This window comes from Desmodus rotundus, chromosome 12 (genome assembly GCF_022682495.2).
Source record: "Desmodus rotundus isolate HL8 chromosome 12, HLdesRot8A.1, whole genome shotgun sequence".
Classification (NCBI taxonomy): domain Eukaryota; kingdom Metazoa; phylum Chordata; class Mammalia; order Chiroptera; family Phyllostomidae; genus Desmodus; species Desmodus rotundus.
Genome location: NC_071398.1, coordinates 55,057,029 through 55,074,395, shown reverse-complemented (window position 1 = coordinate 55,074,395; position 17,367 = coordinate 55,057,029). Strand labels below are relative to the sequence as shown.

General features: G+C 47.8%; 1 protein-coding gene across 2 annotated transcripts in view; it reads left to right on the top strand.

Annotated features, from left to right (window-relative positions):
* The window catches only part of DPYD (dihydropyrimidine dehydrogenase), a 548,339-nt gene that overhangs the window by 235,920 nt on the left and 295,052 nt on the right, over window positions 1-17,367 (top strand). For both annotated transcript variants that reach the window (XM_024570281.3, XM_053915805.1), the window contains one exon: window positions 8,404-8,614. In XM_024570281.3, coding sequence (XP_024426049.2) covers window positions 8,404-8,614 — 211 coding nt within the window. The remainder of the gene's footprint in view (window positions 1-8,403; window positions 8,615-17,367) is intronic.

Sequence of the window (17,367 nt, the reverse complement as noted above, 5' to 3'; positions counted from 1 at the left end):
TACTGAGCGTTGATCTCCTCGGCACCTGTAACTACGATGCTGAAAGCAGTTGAAGTTGGCGTGTCCCCAGCCCGTGGGTGACGGAAAGTCTGCTGCCTTCGGGACATGGATTCAAAGCCGACAGGGAGGCGTGGCTGCTTGTGATCATTCAGAGGGTGGGTGGGGAAAGAAATAGGCCAGGAGCCAGCAAAAGCCCGTGTCCATCCCGGACTGTGTATTTTAAAAGCTTAACTGTTCTCAAAAATTCCGGTGTGCTGGTACATCATGTTGGCTAGAACTGTCGGTACAACTTAAGACTATATACCTCTAGAAAGGTTTACTAATCATTTATGTATTATATAGAACATTATATAATATACTTATATAGTAAATACATCATAGACTTATATAATAAAATTATATAATACATTGACATACATTTTATATAATACTTTTGTGTAATGACATTATACAGTATATGTATGTAATTCACATGCTATTCACATACACATCTATACATGTATGTGCGTATACATGCATATACATACACAGATTTATCAACCACCTTAAACTGATAGGGAGTCATTATCAAGCCTTATTAAATAATGATGTGTTGTTTTTGCTCTATTAACTTTAATGTGAAAGTTAGAAATCATTCTCTCATAAATAATACCCACCTCAGCTTTCCAGTGCTGTCGTCTTGTCTCATAAACTGAAAATATTAAAAAGTAATGCGTATGTTTTTTAACCATACGTGTTGGTCATGCATACAGGTCAGATGATTTTTAAAAACTGAAAAACATGAATTTGAAAATGGAATGGTCATCCTTTGTAAAAGTGCTATTTTTTTCTCTTAAAAAGTTGAACTCATCCTTCCAGGTGTGCTGCAAAGGTCCTTTAGTCTTTGAAGGGCCCCTTAGTTCACTCCCCGTGAGCCGCTTCCTCTGGGACGGGACGGGGGAGGCAGAGCGCCTCATGCTCTCTGTGCTACTGCGCTGACCACAGGCGGTCACTGCTCCGCACTCATCTCACCGATGAAAACGCAGGTCCTCCAGTGGACCGGCTCGTTCGCATTGGTGCTAGACTCGAACCCAGAGCCGTGCCAGGCCAAGGCAGCAGATCAGTGAGTAAAGAACAGGTTAGGGGCATTGAGAACCTTCTAGGAAGAATTTAAATGAAGATGAAATACTGAAAATACATAATCTATGCATACATACGTAATACACCTCAACCTTCCAATTGCTGTAACATAAACCATTATTTTTATTTTTACTTGACATTTTAAAAAGTATCATTTAATCACATTATAATATCAACCTGACATTAAAAGTCAGTTGAAAAAAATTCATTATTCCTGGTATTCAGTGTTGTACCAGATAAGTGAGATTTTTTTTTAAAAAGGAGGATGTACAACCAAGCATTATACAAAGAGTGGAAATTAATAAAAGTGGTAGGAATTAGGATGAGCAGGTTGCGTAAGAAGACCGAGGATCCTGATTTGCACAGAACGTGTATGGAGAGGCGTGTCCAGATGGCAGGGGCTACCGCCAAGGCGCCGGTGCTGTGCAGATGACGATTTCGATTTCGTGAGATCTTCCGACGGCAGCCGAGAATGCTTGACTGCAGCGAGACCTGCGATGAGTAATGAGAGCTACTAGGTCTAAGAAAGTGTCCACGTAAGTGAGTAGTGTTAGAAAATACTCCTTTCCTGGTAGAAAAGACGTATTTGGTGATGCCTGTGCAAAGCCATGCCCACCTCTGCGGTACCCCGTGCATTGCATTGCCGGTTTTGGCAGCTCCATCCTGACTCAGTGACACAGGGAAGGGGCAGCCATGTTTATTCAGTGTGAGTACAGCACTCATGGGGAGAACTGTCCCTTTCTCTTTGAGATCCGTCAACGTTAAAGGCTTAATGTGAAAACAAACCTAAAGCGTAACAGGTGCTCACATACGGAACCTCACCTTGCAAGGCTTCAGCACACTGGTTTGCCCGAGAAAGCAGTCCCTGCAGAATGAGCTTGTATCGTCCAGAGAGCAGTAAGCATATGTTCTGCGTTCCACCACCGTGAGTCTGCGTAAACCACTAAGTCCAAAACATGTCCAGAACTGCGAAGTGTGCTGAGGAGGAGGGGGAGGAGGAGATCGAGGGTGGGTGGGCATAACCCGCTGCCTCTGTTGTCACCCCCTTCATTGACTCGGCATCCCAGATAACCAGGAAGTTAGAGTGTGAAGTCAAACTCACCTGAGTTAGAGATCGAATCTTCATCAAGTTTTTAGAAAAATCTCAAGGCCACAAGCAAGCACACAGTGTCCAGTGGGCAGGCGAGTTGTAGGACCACCACGCAGCCCTCCAGCTCCCATCTTGCCACCACAGGGTGGGCTTTAACCCGAGGTCAGGGGGTTGCTGAGTCACACAGCAGCTCTGTCAGTCCCCATAGGGAAGCCATGTTAACGATGAAACATCTGCAGTTTATGCTCAGAAACTGTGCGACCCATGTGACTCTCCAGAGAGCCACGCCCACAGACCCATTTCCAGCTTTGTTCACCATGGCAACCCTAGACCAACAGGTGTATCTGGCCAAAGCAGTCCACAGGGTAGGGCTCTCTGATGTACCGATGATGCTGACGTCTTAGCATCCCAGCCTCGGTCTACAAGGGGCTTGCTCTCCTGAGATCATTGTGTTTACCCACCTACACCTTCCTCACCAACGAGAGAGAACCTGCTCCACACCTGGACTCCCCAGAAAGGAGTTCCTCGCCTGAACTCACTCCTGTGCGTTCTCCAATATTAGCTCACACAGTACCTTTCCCTGGCTGCCCTTGCCTGGCCCGCACTGCTGCAGTGTGGACGCCCTGGCGCGTGTCCCAGAATGCACTGCGAGCGCCACTGCACTGCGAGCGCCACTGCACTGCATGGACGCGCTGATGGGTCAGCCTCTACAAGAGTCTTGAAAGCAGGGATGATTTTACCAACCGTAGCGCCCTAGCTCCAGCTTTTGTACTTAGTAAATGGTTAGTAAATTTGTGAACGAATGGGACCTGTGCAGTTATGAATGTGTGTGGCACATCTAATAATTGAACAGTATTGAAGTAAACTATAATGTTTCCCAGGATGGTGACTGGCCAAAGCGGGCCACTAAACCATCTCAATTTGAAATGCCGTATCTGAGGTCCAGTGTATATAGCAGTGGTAACTTGTTAGGTGTTCGCTATCAGAGGATAATCTTTACAGAGAATGTTGCCTCCTCATTCCGTTTCTTGAACTTTGGCGTGTTCGAAGTGAATGTGAGCTGGCTTTGCGTTCTGCTCGTTACGGTTTATAACCTGTGCTTATTTTGCCTATATGCAATCTAAAAATGAATAGACATCATGCTTTTAATTATAGTAAATTAAGCTCTTTCATAATTTCCACAGTATCATGCCTGTAATATTAATCAGACCAAATCGTGGCATTACATAAAGTTAATCATTAAAATGATGATCGTTATTGCATGCTATAGCACTCTATTTTTATTTCACTCAGCATAGGCCAAGTAGCTGCCATGAATATGGAGGTAAAAATCAAAGCCAAGAAGAATTTTTTTCTGCTTCCTCTTATGATCTGTAAAGTAACATGTTGACTTACTGAACCTCAAAAACAGAACCTGATAGGTGCTTTTTGCTTTATTCCCTCAAGTTGTTATTGGTGGAGATGAGGACGAAAGGTTGGTTTGTTTAATGCACAGCTGACCTCCTAGAACAGGTGCCAACAAAAAAATGTGTGAACACCTGTGCCAGGCACACCGGCGTTCACATGGCCGAACTCAGAGACGCGTATGAGTGATGACCACGGACAGACAGTAGTTACGGGAAAGCACGGCGCAGACTCGGTGACTGCATGGCACGGAAGGCTACGTCATTTGAACAATGAAACAGTAAGACCCACTACACGCAGTTCAACCACTGGTCAGGGGTCCGTCGTTTTCACATGGCGGTGGGACTGACCATTGACAAGGCCACCATCGTGACAGAGGGTGCTCTGCTCAGGGAGCCTGTCTTCTGTGCCACCGGTGCTCCCTGCTACGGGAGCGGTGTTGAGTAGCCAGTGACTCCACCTAGGTGTTACGAGTTGGTTGTCCTTCTATTAACTCGAGCGTCCTTCTGGTTCCTGTGAGTCATTCATCCCGGTGAACAGAATGCTCTTCCAGGGCTCCTTTCAGTGTGTCGGCCATCTCGATGGACGCTGGTAGGGCCCAAGGCCACGTGACATCCTTCCATGAGGCCTACTGGCCGGAGTGTGTTCTCATCAGGCAGGCATCTGTCCAAAGGTTCATTTGCTATACTCACTATTAAGTATTTGAATATCACTCCTGGATACTGGGGTTAGAAAGTTAAATAAGATACTCTTTCCAAACTTCACTCAAGTTTTGGGGAGGAGTTTGCAGTCTAAGAAATACATTTTTACATTCTATTTTAATTTTCCACCTTTATACCTTGAGATAATGTGCTCTGTGTCTGCACGATCCACTTTATGGAGTAGTGCCCTTCGTTCTAATTAGTCCTTTCTCTGGATTCAGGGAATCTCCATGAACTCATTTACAGTATTGGGTTCCTACGTCTGTCCGTTGATTCTTGCATTTCATGATTTTATTGTGACCTCTAAACTTGCTTAGACCAAGAAGCTCGGACCTCCGGTTCCCACTGCCCACCACTGAGTGCACTTTTATCCAGCAAACTTGACCTTTAATTTGCCTTTGACTCGATGCTTTCCTATTCAGTCAGCCTTGTTTTGAGATTCGACAACTAGAACCACACACAGTCTCATTCTTTCAAGTGTTCTAGAATGGCTGCCGCTGGGCAGAATGAATGGGGTTTCTTTCCGCTGTACCAGGACTGTAGCCGGACTTCGTCATCCTATAACATGTCTTTGGTTTCTTTGAGCCCGAGTTTATCGTCTGCAGGAAGGAAAGAGCACTTTTTCCTACACAGAGCTGGTTGTGAGGCCAGCGCGCATCAGCACGCCTAAGTTTGGGGAATAAATCTATAAATCTAGTGTGTTATCAGCCATTTGAGCCACGACAGAGGGAAAGTCGGTTTGAAGCTAAATACTTCAAAAAATAATCCATAGTTATCATAACATATGTTCTGTGTAAAGATTAAAATGAATTATATATAAAGCACTTAAAGGAATCCCTACTATATAAGTATTATTGTTATTACCTTATTAGATATATTTCTTAAATAGTGAAACTAAATCCCTCTGTCGTCCACAAATAACTGGGAAGATCTCTTACGTGATGTATGACTTCAGTTACCTTGTATTTTTAGTTCCTAATATTTCTCTGTTTTGTAAGAAAAATCTTACTCTCTCAGTTCTTCAGTATATTGCTGATATTTTCCAATAAATAGATATGTTCAAATAAGACCTTCCTCTCTTTAAAAAATTTTCCTCCTTGCATATAAAATGGAAAATCTAGCTACTTGATAGCAAAATAGCAAGAAGTGGTGATTCGTGCCTGCCGCCCAGCAGTCTAACCTCGCATGTGTAGACAGTGAAGAACATCTCTAAAACTTCGAAAGCAGACACTCGGAATGCCCTCCGTGGGGCTGGCATGCGTAGCGCCTGGCTCTGCGCAGTGTGGACAGTGGGCACGGGTGCGAGCTCCGTGCAGTGAATTACCGGTCCTGGCACACGGGGCAGCTCTGATGGGAGCTGGGGAGGTGCTGGCACAGCTTCTCCACTTGGTGACTGTTTTTGTGTTTTTGGCTCTCTGAAGTCCAAACTTAGGTAAGGATGCTCTTGATGCATTTTCACACAGTAGGTCATTGGCAATCTTTCTTTCACGCTTTTGAAAGTTTTGATTTGTTCAGAGTGTCCAATTTTTGTTTCAAACTTGATGCTAAGTTTCCCCCAAAGCGTAAGATTATCAACATGTAGTAATGAGGCATGGAATCTAAGTGTTAATTCACAGAAGTACAGTGGGACAAAACACCGCCTCAGTGAGCCCGAGACGGGCCCCAACGTGTACGGCCCAGTGCGGGGCTGCGTTCCGGCTTTCCGCGGGAGGGGCCGCACTGTGCACCCACACACCCTGTGCCGACTTAGTCCAACCACGAACGTCTGACGTTGCCAGTCAGTCAAGTCTGGCGTTACCGTTCGTTAACAGTCAGCGTGACTTGACATTTTTGGAACAAAATAAACTGGTTCATACTGATGAGCCGTGAGGTGCTGTGTTACGTAGTGTGACAGAACTGCTGCCGGGAGCTGTCTTCTTGTGCACTGGAGTCACACGCGTTTTATAACTCGGATTATTCAAGGAGGAGTTTGCCTTCCAGAAATCGGAGAGGGGTCCAGGACTCATCTTGGGTCTTTCCTGTTTTGTTTTGTTTCTCTTCCCACCCTTTGCTGTGCGACTGCCTTTCTGCTGGAATCCTAGGCCCACCGCAGAGGGTCTGAACAGTGGAGGAGAGAGCGGTGGGAGGGGATCGGAGAGCTGCAGCTACAAGTGAGCCGCATTGATTTCCGCCTTCCACAGGCTGGGTTCTGTGTTAGGGGCGCCACGTGTCTGAATCGCCTCAAGCACCGGCACATGCCCCTTAATTAGGAGTTGTCATCCCCATGCTCCGTACAGGGACCCCGAAGGTCAAAGGGCTTTAGTGGCTGTCCCAAACAAGCAGGAGGAGCATTTTAAACCCAACTCAATTTCGCTTACCTCCAGTTCCCCTCTACACCGTGCACCGTCTGAGAGCCACTGTTTCCTACTTTCCACCCACAACACCCTACGTATCTGTTCTCTTTGAGATCACTAATCCTTTGCTTTTATAACAAAAGAGAAATGTTGTGTAATAATCACTTGTGCAGTCCAATTTTTAATCCTTTAAGACCAGTATTTTTCAGGTATTGTAAATAAAGCATAGTCTGAACAGCTTCATGCTAATATCAAGTGATGACTAGTGTTACTCAATATTTTATGTTATCATCTCCCTAGGGCATCTTTAGAATTTTTTCCCTTACTTACTACCTCTCCCATTCCTGTAATTTTAATGCCACCGATATACTATTTACCCGTTTATATACTGTGACTCTTTGGGTGGGGGGGCAGCAGGTAAACAAACCATTACATCTTGTTCTTCCCTGAGAATCAGTTTTTGCCCCCTTGTGGGTGACGTCACTCTCACTGAGAATGTGTAGCATAGACCAGCCAGGTTCAGAGTCAGTCCACTACAGTCTAACTGAGATAGTGGTTCACAGATGTCACCTCTGGGCCACCAGCAGAGCAGCATTAAGAATACATTAGAAATGTGCATCCACAGGTCGAGCAGCATCCCACAGTCAGAAGCTCTGGGGTGGGCCACCCAGGCTGCTTAGTGAGCCTTCTGGGTGATGCTGACGCACTGCAAAGCCAGGCACCACCGGTGAGGGGTGGGTGCTGCAAGGGGGGTGCTGCAAGGTGGGTGCGGGTGTGATGACAGCGTTGAACACGTGACACTGAAGCTCAGTCTCCCATCATCACGCAGCAGGATCGTTCCTGGTTTGAAGCCCCGCACACACAGTCTTCCCCGCGTCAGCTGTGGGTCCTCCTGTGCCTCTGTCTGTGGCCACAGGGCAGGGCAGAACGAGACCAGCCACCCTCACGCTGCAGGGGGCGTTTTCACTCGCTCAGAAATGAGGGATTCTCTGCACACTAGTTAACGATTGCACTGACAAAGGTCTGAATTCCCGAGGAGAGTGGGCAGGAAAATAATCAAGTGAGCAAATATTTACGTTCTGTACTGATACACATCCCAGTATGGGCATGCAGACAGAAACTAGCGTGTCCCACTTCACGGCAGAATGAATTTTGTGACCAATGTGGAAGGCAGACTTTTTCAGGGGAGCATGCTTTTTGCTCTTTCCTAAAGTGTTGGTTTGCATTTTTTTTTTTTTTTTTTTACAAAAGTAAGAATCCCTTATTTCTTAGGTCCCCAGAGTTCCTTTAGTCTTTTGTCCTACCTACCATTCTGAACATGGACTTGCACAGCCTGGCCCGCCCACTTTACCGACTTTTTTCCAGCTGAGAGAGATGCACCCTGGTAGCAATCAGGAGGTTTTGTTTTCCTAGGTGGCACAATAAAACAGAGAAATTCACCTGCAGACGTGAAAGCCAGGAGACCAGGCGACTAGTCAGGAGCCTCGCACACACCCACCGCAGGGCGTGTCGCACCTCAAACCTGAGAAACACCGTGTGGTGCCAAGTCCTGGAAGCTCCCACGTGGCACCTCCGACTCGGGGCCCGCCCAAGTCCGTGAGTTACAAAACGTAGACAGCACGTAGCTGAACCTCTGCTTCGCTGTTAGAAAACATTTTACGTGGATGTAAGCGTCCTATGCTTTAGACTGTAGAATTGGAATGAAAGATCAATGTCAGACCCCATCAAGTGTTTGATCTGCTCTGTTTTGTTGCAGATGGAGCTTGCGAAGGAAGAGAAGTGTGAATTTTTGCCCTTCCTGTCCCCGCGGAAGGTTATAGTCAAAGGCGGGAGAATCGTCGCGATGCAGTTTGTTCGGACAGAGCAGGACGAAGCTGGGAACTGGAGCGAAGACGAGGATCAGAGGGTCCAGCTGAAAGCGGATGTGGTGATCAGCGCCTTTGGCTCAGTCCTGCACGACCCGGCAGGTAGTGTGTGGGCCGTGGAACCGTGCTGCCGATTGTCTGCTATTTCAGTCAGCTTTCGGGGGGCGGGGAGGGTTTACTTGCACGTTTATTTCCTTCCTCTGGTGGGGAACACAAGCAATCTTGATTTAAAAACTGTAGAAATGGTATTTAATGCCATTATACAGGATTCTTTTTTAAGTGTGGGATTTGAAAAGAACATTAATCTTCCTCTTAGGTCGATAATCAGAGTACATATTCTGTTTTGTTAAAATGTGCGCCTTGTTTCTTCAATAAGACTGGCTTTTTCTTCCATGAGACCCGGGTCAGAAAACGGAACAGGGACATTTTCACAGCCGGTTTTCAAAGGTTTAGACCAGTTTTAGGGGCTAATGAATAGGCAAGAAGGGGATTTATGGTTAGGACTCTCCTCGTGCCCCACCACCACTAGAAACCTCAAATTAGGAAGTGCGAACTCTGGTCACTGCATCTGGATGGCGAAAATCAGTGTGCTCAGGAAGGAAAAAAAGACTTTAACCATGATGATGAGAAAAGGCAGTGTTTTGTGTAGCATTCCCACTGGACGCCGAGTTGATTGGTGAAGAGCATTCTGGGTCTTGTCACAGCACACGGCAGTCTGGGCCCCCTGGTGATGGGAGCGTAGGTGCCTGGGGGCCTGCATTTTCCAAACCCTTTACCTTCCAGCACACACCGTTGAAATGACACTTAACTGTTTTATTTACTGAAAGGAAAATAAAAGATGTTTCTGTCGGTCAGAGATGCATTAAGAACAATAACAACAGCAAAAACCTACCCCGATGCTTGCTGTCCGTGACCTTGTGTTCTAGCCACACGAGGACCTTGCGCTTTGTGTCCCAGAAGGGAAGGGACGCAAGCATGCCAACACTGAGGACGATAAGTAAGAACGTGTGACCAGGCCTCGGGGTACTTTATCTGCAAGACCTCAGGCCTCTCGGTGTCTGGAAACTTCCAGATGTTTCCTGTCATCAAGATAGATGTTTCCAAATAGCTGGATGATGGCCTGAATTTGTCACTTTTCCTCTAGACATCTATGTGACAAGTAGACACCGTCGCAGTGCGGTTTGTTCGTTCATTAACTGGGACCGGAAAGAAAAAAAACGGCCGTGTGTAAATCGCATTCCATTATCTAGGAGATCATACAGTTCCCCCGCTCTGCATGCCACCAACCACTGTGTACCAGTCGGGTCGTGTTCGACCAGCGTTTCTGTCGATGGGCCGCCTCCCAACGATAACTCAGCTCACCCGTGTAAGTCTGTGCTCCACAACTGACAACTCTCATGTTAAGAAAAATGTATCTTTCCCTAAGTAAACCTAAGTAAGTGTGACTCAGAAAATCGTAAGAAACAGCTTGCGTTGCCATCACGGGTGTGACATTGCTACACTTGTGTGTGTGTGTGTGTGTGTGTGTATCAGAGGAAAAGATTTAACCTAGTGTTTAAAATATGAAGTAGAAGAAAATGTGGCCTCTTCCTTTTTATTTGACAAAGTAATCCCAGAATTTAAATGTGTGTACTTTGTCCTAGAACTTAGCTCTGTGTGTCTCTTCCCCGGTTTCAAATGTATAATGCTAACCGATCCACAGTCCAGATTTGGAGACGTCAAGGAAATACGCCTTTTTTACTTTCCTTTTTATTCTTCTTTGTCCCCTCTCTGCCTGGCTTGAAATAATAAACTGCCTGGGAAAATGGTTCTTAAATAGGATCACCTGCATGTCCAGGGCCCGGCAGAGCTGCCCTCCAAGTGAGCGGGAGCTGGGGTAGCGGGAATGAGAAATTGCGTTCTTGCCTCTGCCCCCTGCTAAATACTTCCACACTGGTTTTTACATGGAGGACATTAAAGCAAGGGGTAGAGGGAACCGGGATTCACTCCGACGGCGTTGAAAATCTTACAGTAGTGACTGCAAAGCCAGGAAGCTTCGATGGGCACACCTATAACAGGTGTAGTGATAGATGGCAAGGGGCCAAGTCGTCCATTCGGGAACAAGGAGAGGACGTTCATGCCATCGTCCCTTGTCAGCCCCAAATCGTCCCAGTCCTGGTGCCTGCATGGTACCATGGGAGTCATGGCGGATGCCTCGGTGACAGTCACATGTGATGCTCTGCGATTTAATTCTTTATCTGTTAAACCTCTCAAAACATCACCCTGCCTGTCCTGCCCCATCCAGCCCCTTCCCCCCTTCACTGGCTCCAGTGACCTGCAGGGCAGCCTCGGTGACATCTTTTCAGTTCTTACTCTGTTTCCTGCATTTGACAATGCTAAATATTTCTTTCTGCTTGAAATGCTCTCCCCCAAGCTCCTTAACCTTTCTGGAGCCCTGGCTTCGTCCTCCGTATGTAAAAGAAGCAAACAGGCAGAGTAGCACCTTCTCCCCCAGCCTCATAGGGCTGTTGCCGGGACCCAAGTGCAACTGAGAGCCGGTGCTCTGGAAAGCAGATGGGGTTGTGTGTGACTCTCCGTTTGCTGGCCTTTTCTCTCTCCAGGCCCATCACTGACTGCTTTTCGTCATTACTTCTTAGTACTTCCCCAAATCCACAGTTGCCCATTTCTCCTCGAAATCTCCTCATTCCTTCAGTGCACTGATTGTTTCATTTGCTCACTCCCGGAGGACATGCTCCATGAACAGCTTCCGTGAGCCAGGCAGGGACTGGGACTGTCCGCGTCTCAGGAGGCAGCCCACCCCGTGTGTGGCTGGTGCCCGTGAGAACCATTCACTGCGCCTCCGGCGAGTGCCAGGGGCCGTGCTGTGTCCCGGGAAGCTCGAGGGGAGAGGAGGTGTGCTGTGTACGCCCAAAGCTCATGGCCGGGGCTGGGAGGCAGACCTTTCCACACACCGTTGTTCTACAGGGGGGGCAAGGGGTGTGCATGTAGAGAGAGACTTATGTAGCAGGGAGGGAGGGACCCTCAGGTGGCCCTAAGAGGGCCCTTCTGCCCGTTAGAGTTGCTGATGCCGCCGTAGTCCCAAAGGCCAAAGTGTTACCCCCGGTTCAGACTTCCATCTCCAGTCTTCCCGTCAGTAAGCTCACTAACGTTACCCTCTACCGTGTAGGGTAACGGCCCCTCCTAGCGCTTGGAAGCTTCAGCAGACGATGTCACGCACACTGTGTCCCGCTGTGTTGTCCAGTGCGTCCTGTGGAGTGACGCCCCCCAGTGTCAGCACAGGGCGGATTCCACCGTGGCGGCTGAGCAGGCCCTTGACAAATGCTTCGCACAAATGGACGCGGAAGAGGTCAAGGCTTGGCGCACTCCATAGCACGTGCGGAGTGGAGCGACAAGTCACCGTCGAGGCATTCTTCGATTATAGTACTCTTTTAGTGAAAATTCTTGTAGTGTCTTAGTTACAGCAGTTACATTTAACGTAATCTAAATTTGGAAATTTGAAGGAAATGGAATTTTCAACCTCAGTTTTACGCCGATATACTGCATTACTTTTGCAAGACCCTTAAAGTGTGTGTTTCGCAAAGGAGAAGGTGAAAAGACTTTTTTGCAGTACTAAACACTCAGTATAACCTGTCATATACATTTCCTATCATGAAAATATTACGTGCCTCCACACCTTATAGAAAAGATACATACATATGAAATTCATGAAACACATCCCATCCTGGGATTAAAGTTGCTGATAACTTCACTGCCACTGAAGCTAATGATAATTATAAGTAATCACCATTATTTTACCCAATTTTACTTTATCCCTATCTCTTCTTTTGGACGGTAGCAGTGAGTGGAAAGTAGGAACGAAAGACTACCTATTCTCCATTCCTGTGTACGGAATGTAGGTGCGCTTATGACGAACGTAATTTAATTGAAGCCTTCATTACCTGGTGTCCCAAATGCTACAGACAGTGTGGTGCCCAACTTCTAATTTGATTGCGATAATAAAGCCTTAGCCTCATTTAATATCTTTCCTGTGGGAAACTCAGACTGGTTCCTCCTTTGAAAAGTTCTCATCTATTCCGTCTAAATATGCAGACTCCAAGTCACATTAAGTTGGGATTTCTGTTGCTCCAGACTGATAGTAATTACGGTGGTAAGTTATGCATGTGATACCTCTGATAGGTATTTCCACTCCACAGACATTGCCCGTCCCTGGAAATGTAAATGCCTTTATTATAAAACATGTATTTTGTAGTACAGGAAGTCTCCTGCTCACCGCCAGCATTTGAACTCTCTCTCTCTCCCTCTCTCTCTCGCTCGCTCGCTCTCGCTCTGGACGACGGCAGGTCTAAGAGATGGCCTGCTTATTTTATCCCTCCTCCTCTTGGTGCCAAACTGCCAGTTCCAAAGTGCGCCTGTCTTTCCTGTTAGTTTGGACTGGATGAGGGGACCATGTGACCACTTCCAACAACCTTACCACCTCATTTCTCCCATGGCGGTAGAGATAGCTGGCCTTGTCCCCTCATTCCTAGGGATGGAGGTGGCATAGCCCTGTGCATCTTTGAGCGTGGGTTCAGAGGACTGTGGGGAGGCACCGCAGACCCTGGCACATCCTCCAGAAGCGCCCCCTTTGAAAGGAGCTATGTTCTTCCGTTTTCTAGAACCTGTTATAGTTTACCTTCCAGTTACATTGTAAACCCTCGCAAGGCAGGCATTGCACCGTTCTAGTAAGTTATAGCCCCCAGAGCAGCCAACGTATCAGTCTGCCCCGAACAGATACACAGCGCCTGTCTGTGCCTTTGACTTGACCTGATTCACTGTTAAGCTACTATTTTTATTACACCTAGTTGTTACTGTTTTTCTACTCCAAGGGAGGTTTGGTTTATTTTTTTTAGAAGATGTAAAAAATAGTTCACTTTTCCCATGGCTATTGCATTTTTTCTGTTTTGGCATAAATTGTTGCATTTTTTATAATGTAATAACTATTGCACTGATTAGAATCCTCCCAGTGTGGCAACTTCGTAAGAGCGGGGGCCGTGGAGCCGGGTGGCCCAGGGGTGGCCCTGGTCCGGCCCTGGTCCGAGAGGCTCCCAGTTTTCGGTGGTTCTGACCTCCCCGGGGGTTGTGACTCTGGCATCTGCTTTCTAACGGGGCGTTAATGATAAATTAATTAGTAATACATGTAAAGCCCTCGGCTGTGTGCCCGGCACACAGTAAACATCCCTTACGCTTCAGATACTGTTGTCCTTGCGGCACACAACCATACTTTAACGATGAAGTTGAGTCCTAGTACACCACTGCAACGGTAGGAACGGTGTCCAGCAGCAAAAGCGTTTGGCAACCGGGCTTCACCTGGCGGCCCTGTTGGTGTGTCGCCATAAGTAAGTGGAACAAGTGTTCCCTGCATGCAGGGTTTTTTTAATGGGACGAGGTTTCATTGTTTTTTTTTTTTTTTTTTTTTTAATTTGCAGACAAAAATTGCTCGGTTTGCAACTGTATGGTATATTTTAAAAGTGTTTTATTTTCAACTCCGATGTTTTCCACACCAGCAAAAGGGATTTCCTTGCACAAATTTTTAGGAGTCACAAGTCTCCATTCTGAGTTTTCACAAGTCAGGTATTTAAAGAGCAAAGGATTTTAAAATAACTTTGTGATTTCAATAGCTTTAAAATGGTGAAAAGGGGCTCCGATTTTTGTGTGTTTAATCTGAAATGACCACTTGGTTTGATTTTAAGAAAGAGAGAGAGGAGCACTTTTGAGAACACTTACTTTCAGTTTTTACCTGCTTGAAGACTGTGTGGGATGAAGTAAGTACAGTGAAAAGTCTGTGTTTGGGGAGGGAGAGGGAGAAGGGGCAGCGGCAGCGCACGGCCCTGCTCTGGGGAGAGGGCGGAAGGTGCCGCTTCCCGTGCCCTGTTCTGGGCTCAGTCAGAACCCAGAATGTGCAGTTAGCGCAGAAACAGCGGGTGTCCTACGGCCCGACGGGGCGGGCAGTCGGGATTCCTTTGGATGTTTTCATCGTGTCCTCCATCACCTAGGTGGGGGCAAAGATGTGGGGAACATGCTTTCAGGGGAGCGCTGGGTGAGTCACGTGCCCAACAACGGCAGGTATCTGTGTGTTTCATGTCCTCTGCTCTTACCGAAATGTGGCTGACACAGTGACTTCCCGGTGGGATTGGGGGCACTGAGACATTTTAGTAGCCTACCCCCTTACTTTACGCAGCCTGATCCATTCTGCAAACAACAAGACATCTTCCTCCAGAAGCTACTGGTGGTGCTTAGAGAGCCAGGAAAACTTTCTCTGAGCAATTGTCCACTTCGTGGTCTCCAGCTCACGTGACTCCTCTTCTGCCTCACCACCCGCCGCCCCCAAGTAAATGAATTAAACGAGGAGGAAGAAATGGAGGGTCAGGTTCAGACGCTGTCACAGTTGGTCCATGTTTCACTGTTGTAGGAGTTTTTTATAAACAAATACTTGCAGTAAAGTTCAAAGAACAGACGAACAAACACTGCCCTTCATTGCCAGACAGGAGAGCTTTTTGATTGACGACAAAAACATCAGGTCTCCTGATGATTAACAGGACTGAGAATGGATGAGATAGAATTGAAAACTGGCGTCACGGCCGCTGTGACCCACTGGACGTGTTACAGTGGCCCATCTGGGCCTTTCTGCACTCGCAGGTGCAGCGGGTAGGAGGGGCCTAAGAGATCACGCTTGCTGGCCCCTCGTGGCACATGGTCACCCGTCTTCTAACTTCTGACGCCTGCTGTCCCAGGCCCTGAGCTTGGTCCTGGGGACAAAGTGGGGGAACGGCAAAGGCCCACCTCACCTCCGGGAATGCAGTTCAACGGGGAGGCTCACGATGGCAGTAAGCGGTGCTGGGGAAGTTGGGAACCCAGGCTAGGTTCGGAGAAGCTTCCTAGAGGCCGTGGGCGGTCAGCCCAAGTCTGGGTGCTGTGGAGGAGTTTCCAGGTGGGGTGGGGCGGGGTAGCAGGTCCCAGGAAATGATGCAGCTGGCTCACCACACACTGTTAGAGGAAGCAGGCGTTTGCCAGGCACTGTAAAAGCTAGATTTAAAAAGAAAAAAGCCTGTCTTTAGAAAGTTGTCACCAGCCTACTAATTCATGCATGTTCTCATCTTTATAAATGAAGATCTGAGTTTTCCATTTTGATTTCTAAAACTGAACTTTTGACTCACGACTTCTACTATCTGTCGTCTCTTTATTCATCCTGCAGCGAATGATTCCTCATGTCCAGCTGTGTGACCGGCACCGTCAGGCACGAGGAACACGATGGGGGTGAGAGAGTCTCCCCCTCAGGGACAGGCGGGCGGAGGGGGACGCAGGCGGTGGATACCTACGTTGCGACGTCACGTGCTGCTCCGAGACCCCATTCTCGCTGGGCTTTAGGGCTGCGGTGGGAGTGTCTCCGGTAGAGGGAACATCATATCCAAAAGCATGAGGTGACGAATGCCTCGTGTGGCAGACAACAGGGAAAAGTCTGTTCAGCTGGGACAGATGCTCTGTGGTGGGACAGAGGGGATAGTTTTGGGGTAAGATGGCGAGACAGTTGAGTACAAGTTTGTGTGGACTCGAGAGACTTACATGCTAAACTGGGATTTTGACGTTTGTCCTCTAGGTACCCAGGTGACAAAGGGGGCCGTTTGAGCACGGGAGGGTTCTGTAGTGTGGACAGTCCCATTCTGGGAGGCGGTGGGTCTTCCGTCCCCCTGCTTGGGTTTTGAACCTTTTGTCACATGCTTCAAATGGTGGGAAATCAGGAACCGCAACAGGACCCTTGAGGTGGTTCATATCAGAAGGGTCGAGCGCTTCCCAGTGCCGAAGGCCTGCCTCAGGCGACGTTCCCGCCCGCTCGCTCGCAGGCACACCCCAGCTCCTGCTCCTCGAGGCAGCTCCCTGCTGTAGGCCCCATGGGGCAGCAGTGCCGGGCTTCAGTGAGACCCCTTCAGGGGACTCTGTAGTTGAAGCTGCTGCTGGTGAAGGGGGGACTCCAGTGGTGGAGGTGAAACTACTACGAAAGCACACTCAGGATCGAGACATTCTGTAAGTTGGGTACTCGGGGTTTGAGAAGGGGTTGCCTGTGGAGCGTACCGTGGGGTCTGCCCAGATGGTCACGTGTGGAAGGAACTCAGACCTGCAGCAGGTAGGACAGATCTGAGGGAAATGGTGCCGTGTTGCATTTGAACTTGCTGGTCCGTCCTGCCGCTGGAAGTGGGACTGGAACTGAGGAAATGCAGAGTGATTGGAAGAAGGCATGGGGAGTCTTTACACGTGGCTTTTCTGTCCTTCCGAGTCACAACCCAGTGCCTAGAACAGTGGCTTGCTGTTGATTAAATGAATGAGTGGAAGCCATTGTAACCTAGAGTTTAAATAACGTCCTAAAAGTATGAGAAATACGGCGTTTCTTCTGGAAATCCAGAAGTGCCTTGTCTGCCCTATGATGAAGAGGAAAAGTCAGCCCTTGTCACTGCTGCTTCCCCGGTGGCCACTATCCTGAAGGGAACAAGGCTTCAAGGACAGAGTCGTCCACAGCTCTGTGGTCCTTGGGCCCCTGTTTTATGATGCCTGAGTAGTAACACATCGAGGGAGCCTTTGTCTCGGCCCCACGTTGAAAACAAACCCTTTTAGGCTTTTCTGCACATTGCCTTGTTTTTAACTGTTTTGGGCAAGAACTGTTCTCAGGAATCCCATAGTAAAACTGTACACATTTTCTTAAAAACTGTGCTATCAGATTCTTTTTCTTTTTTTTTGCTGAAAGATTTATTGCTTTTCTGAAATACACCATGCAGAGTGAGGGCGAAGTGGTGGCATTCCATACACGTACTGGCATTTCTGCAGAA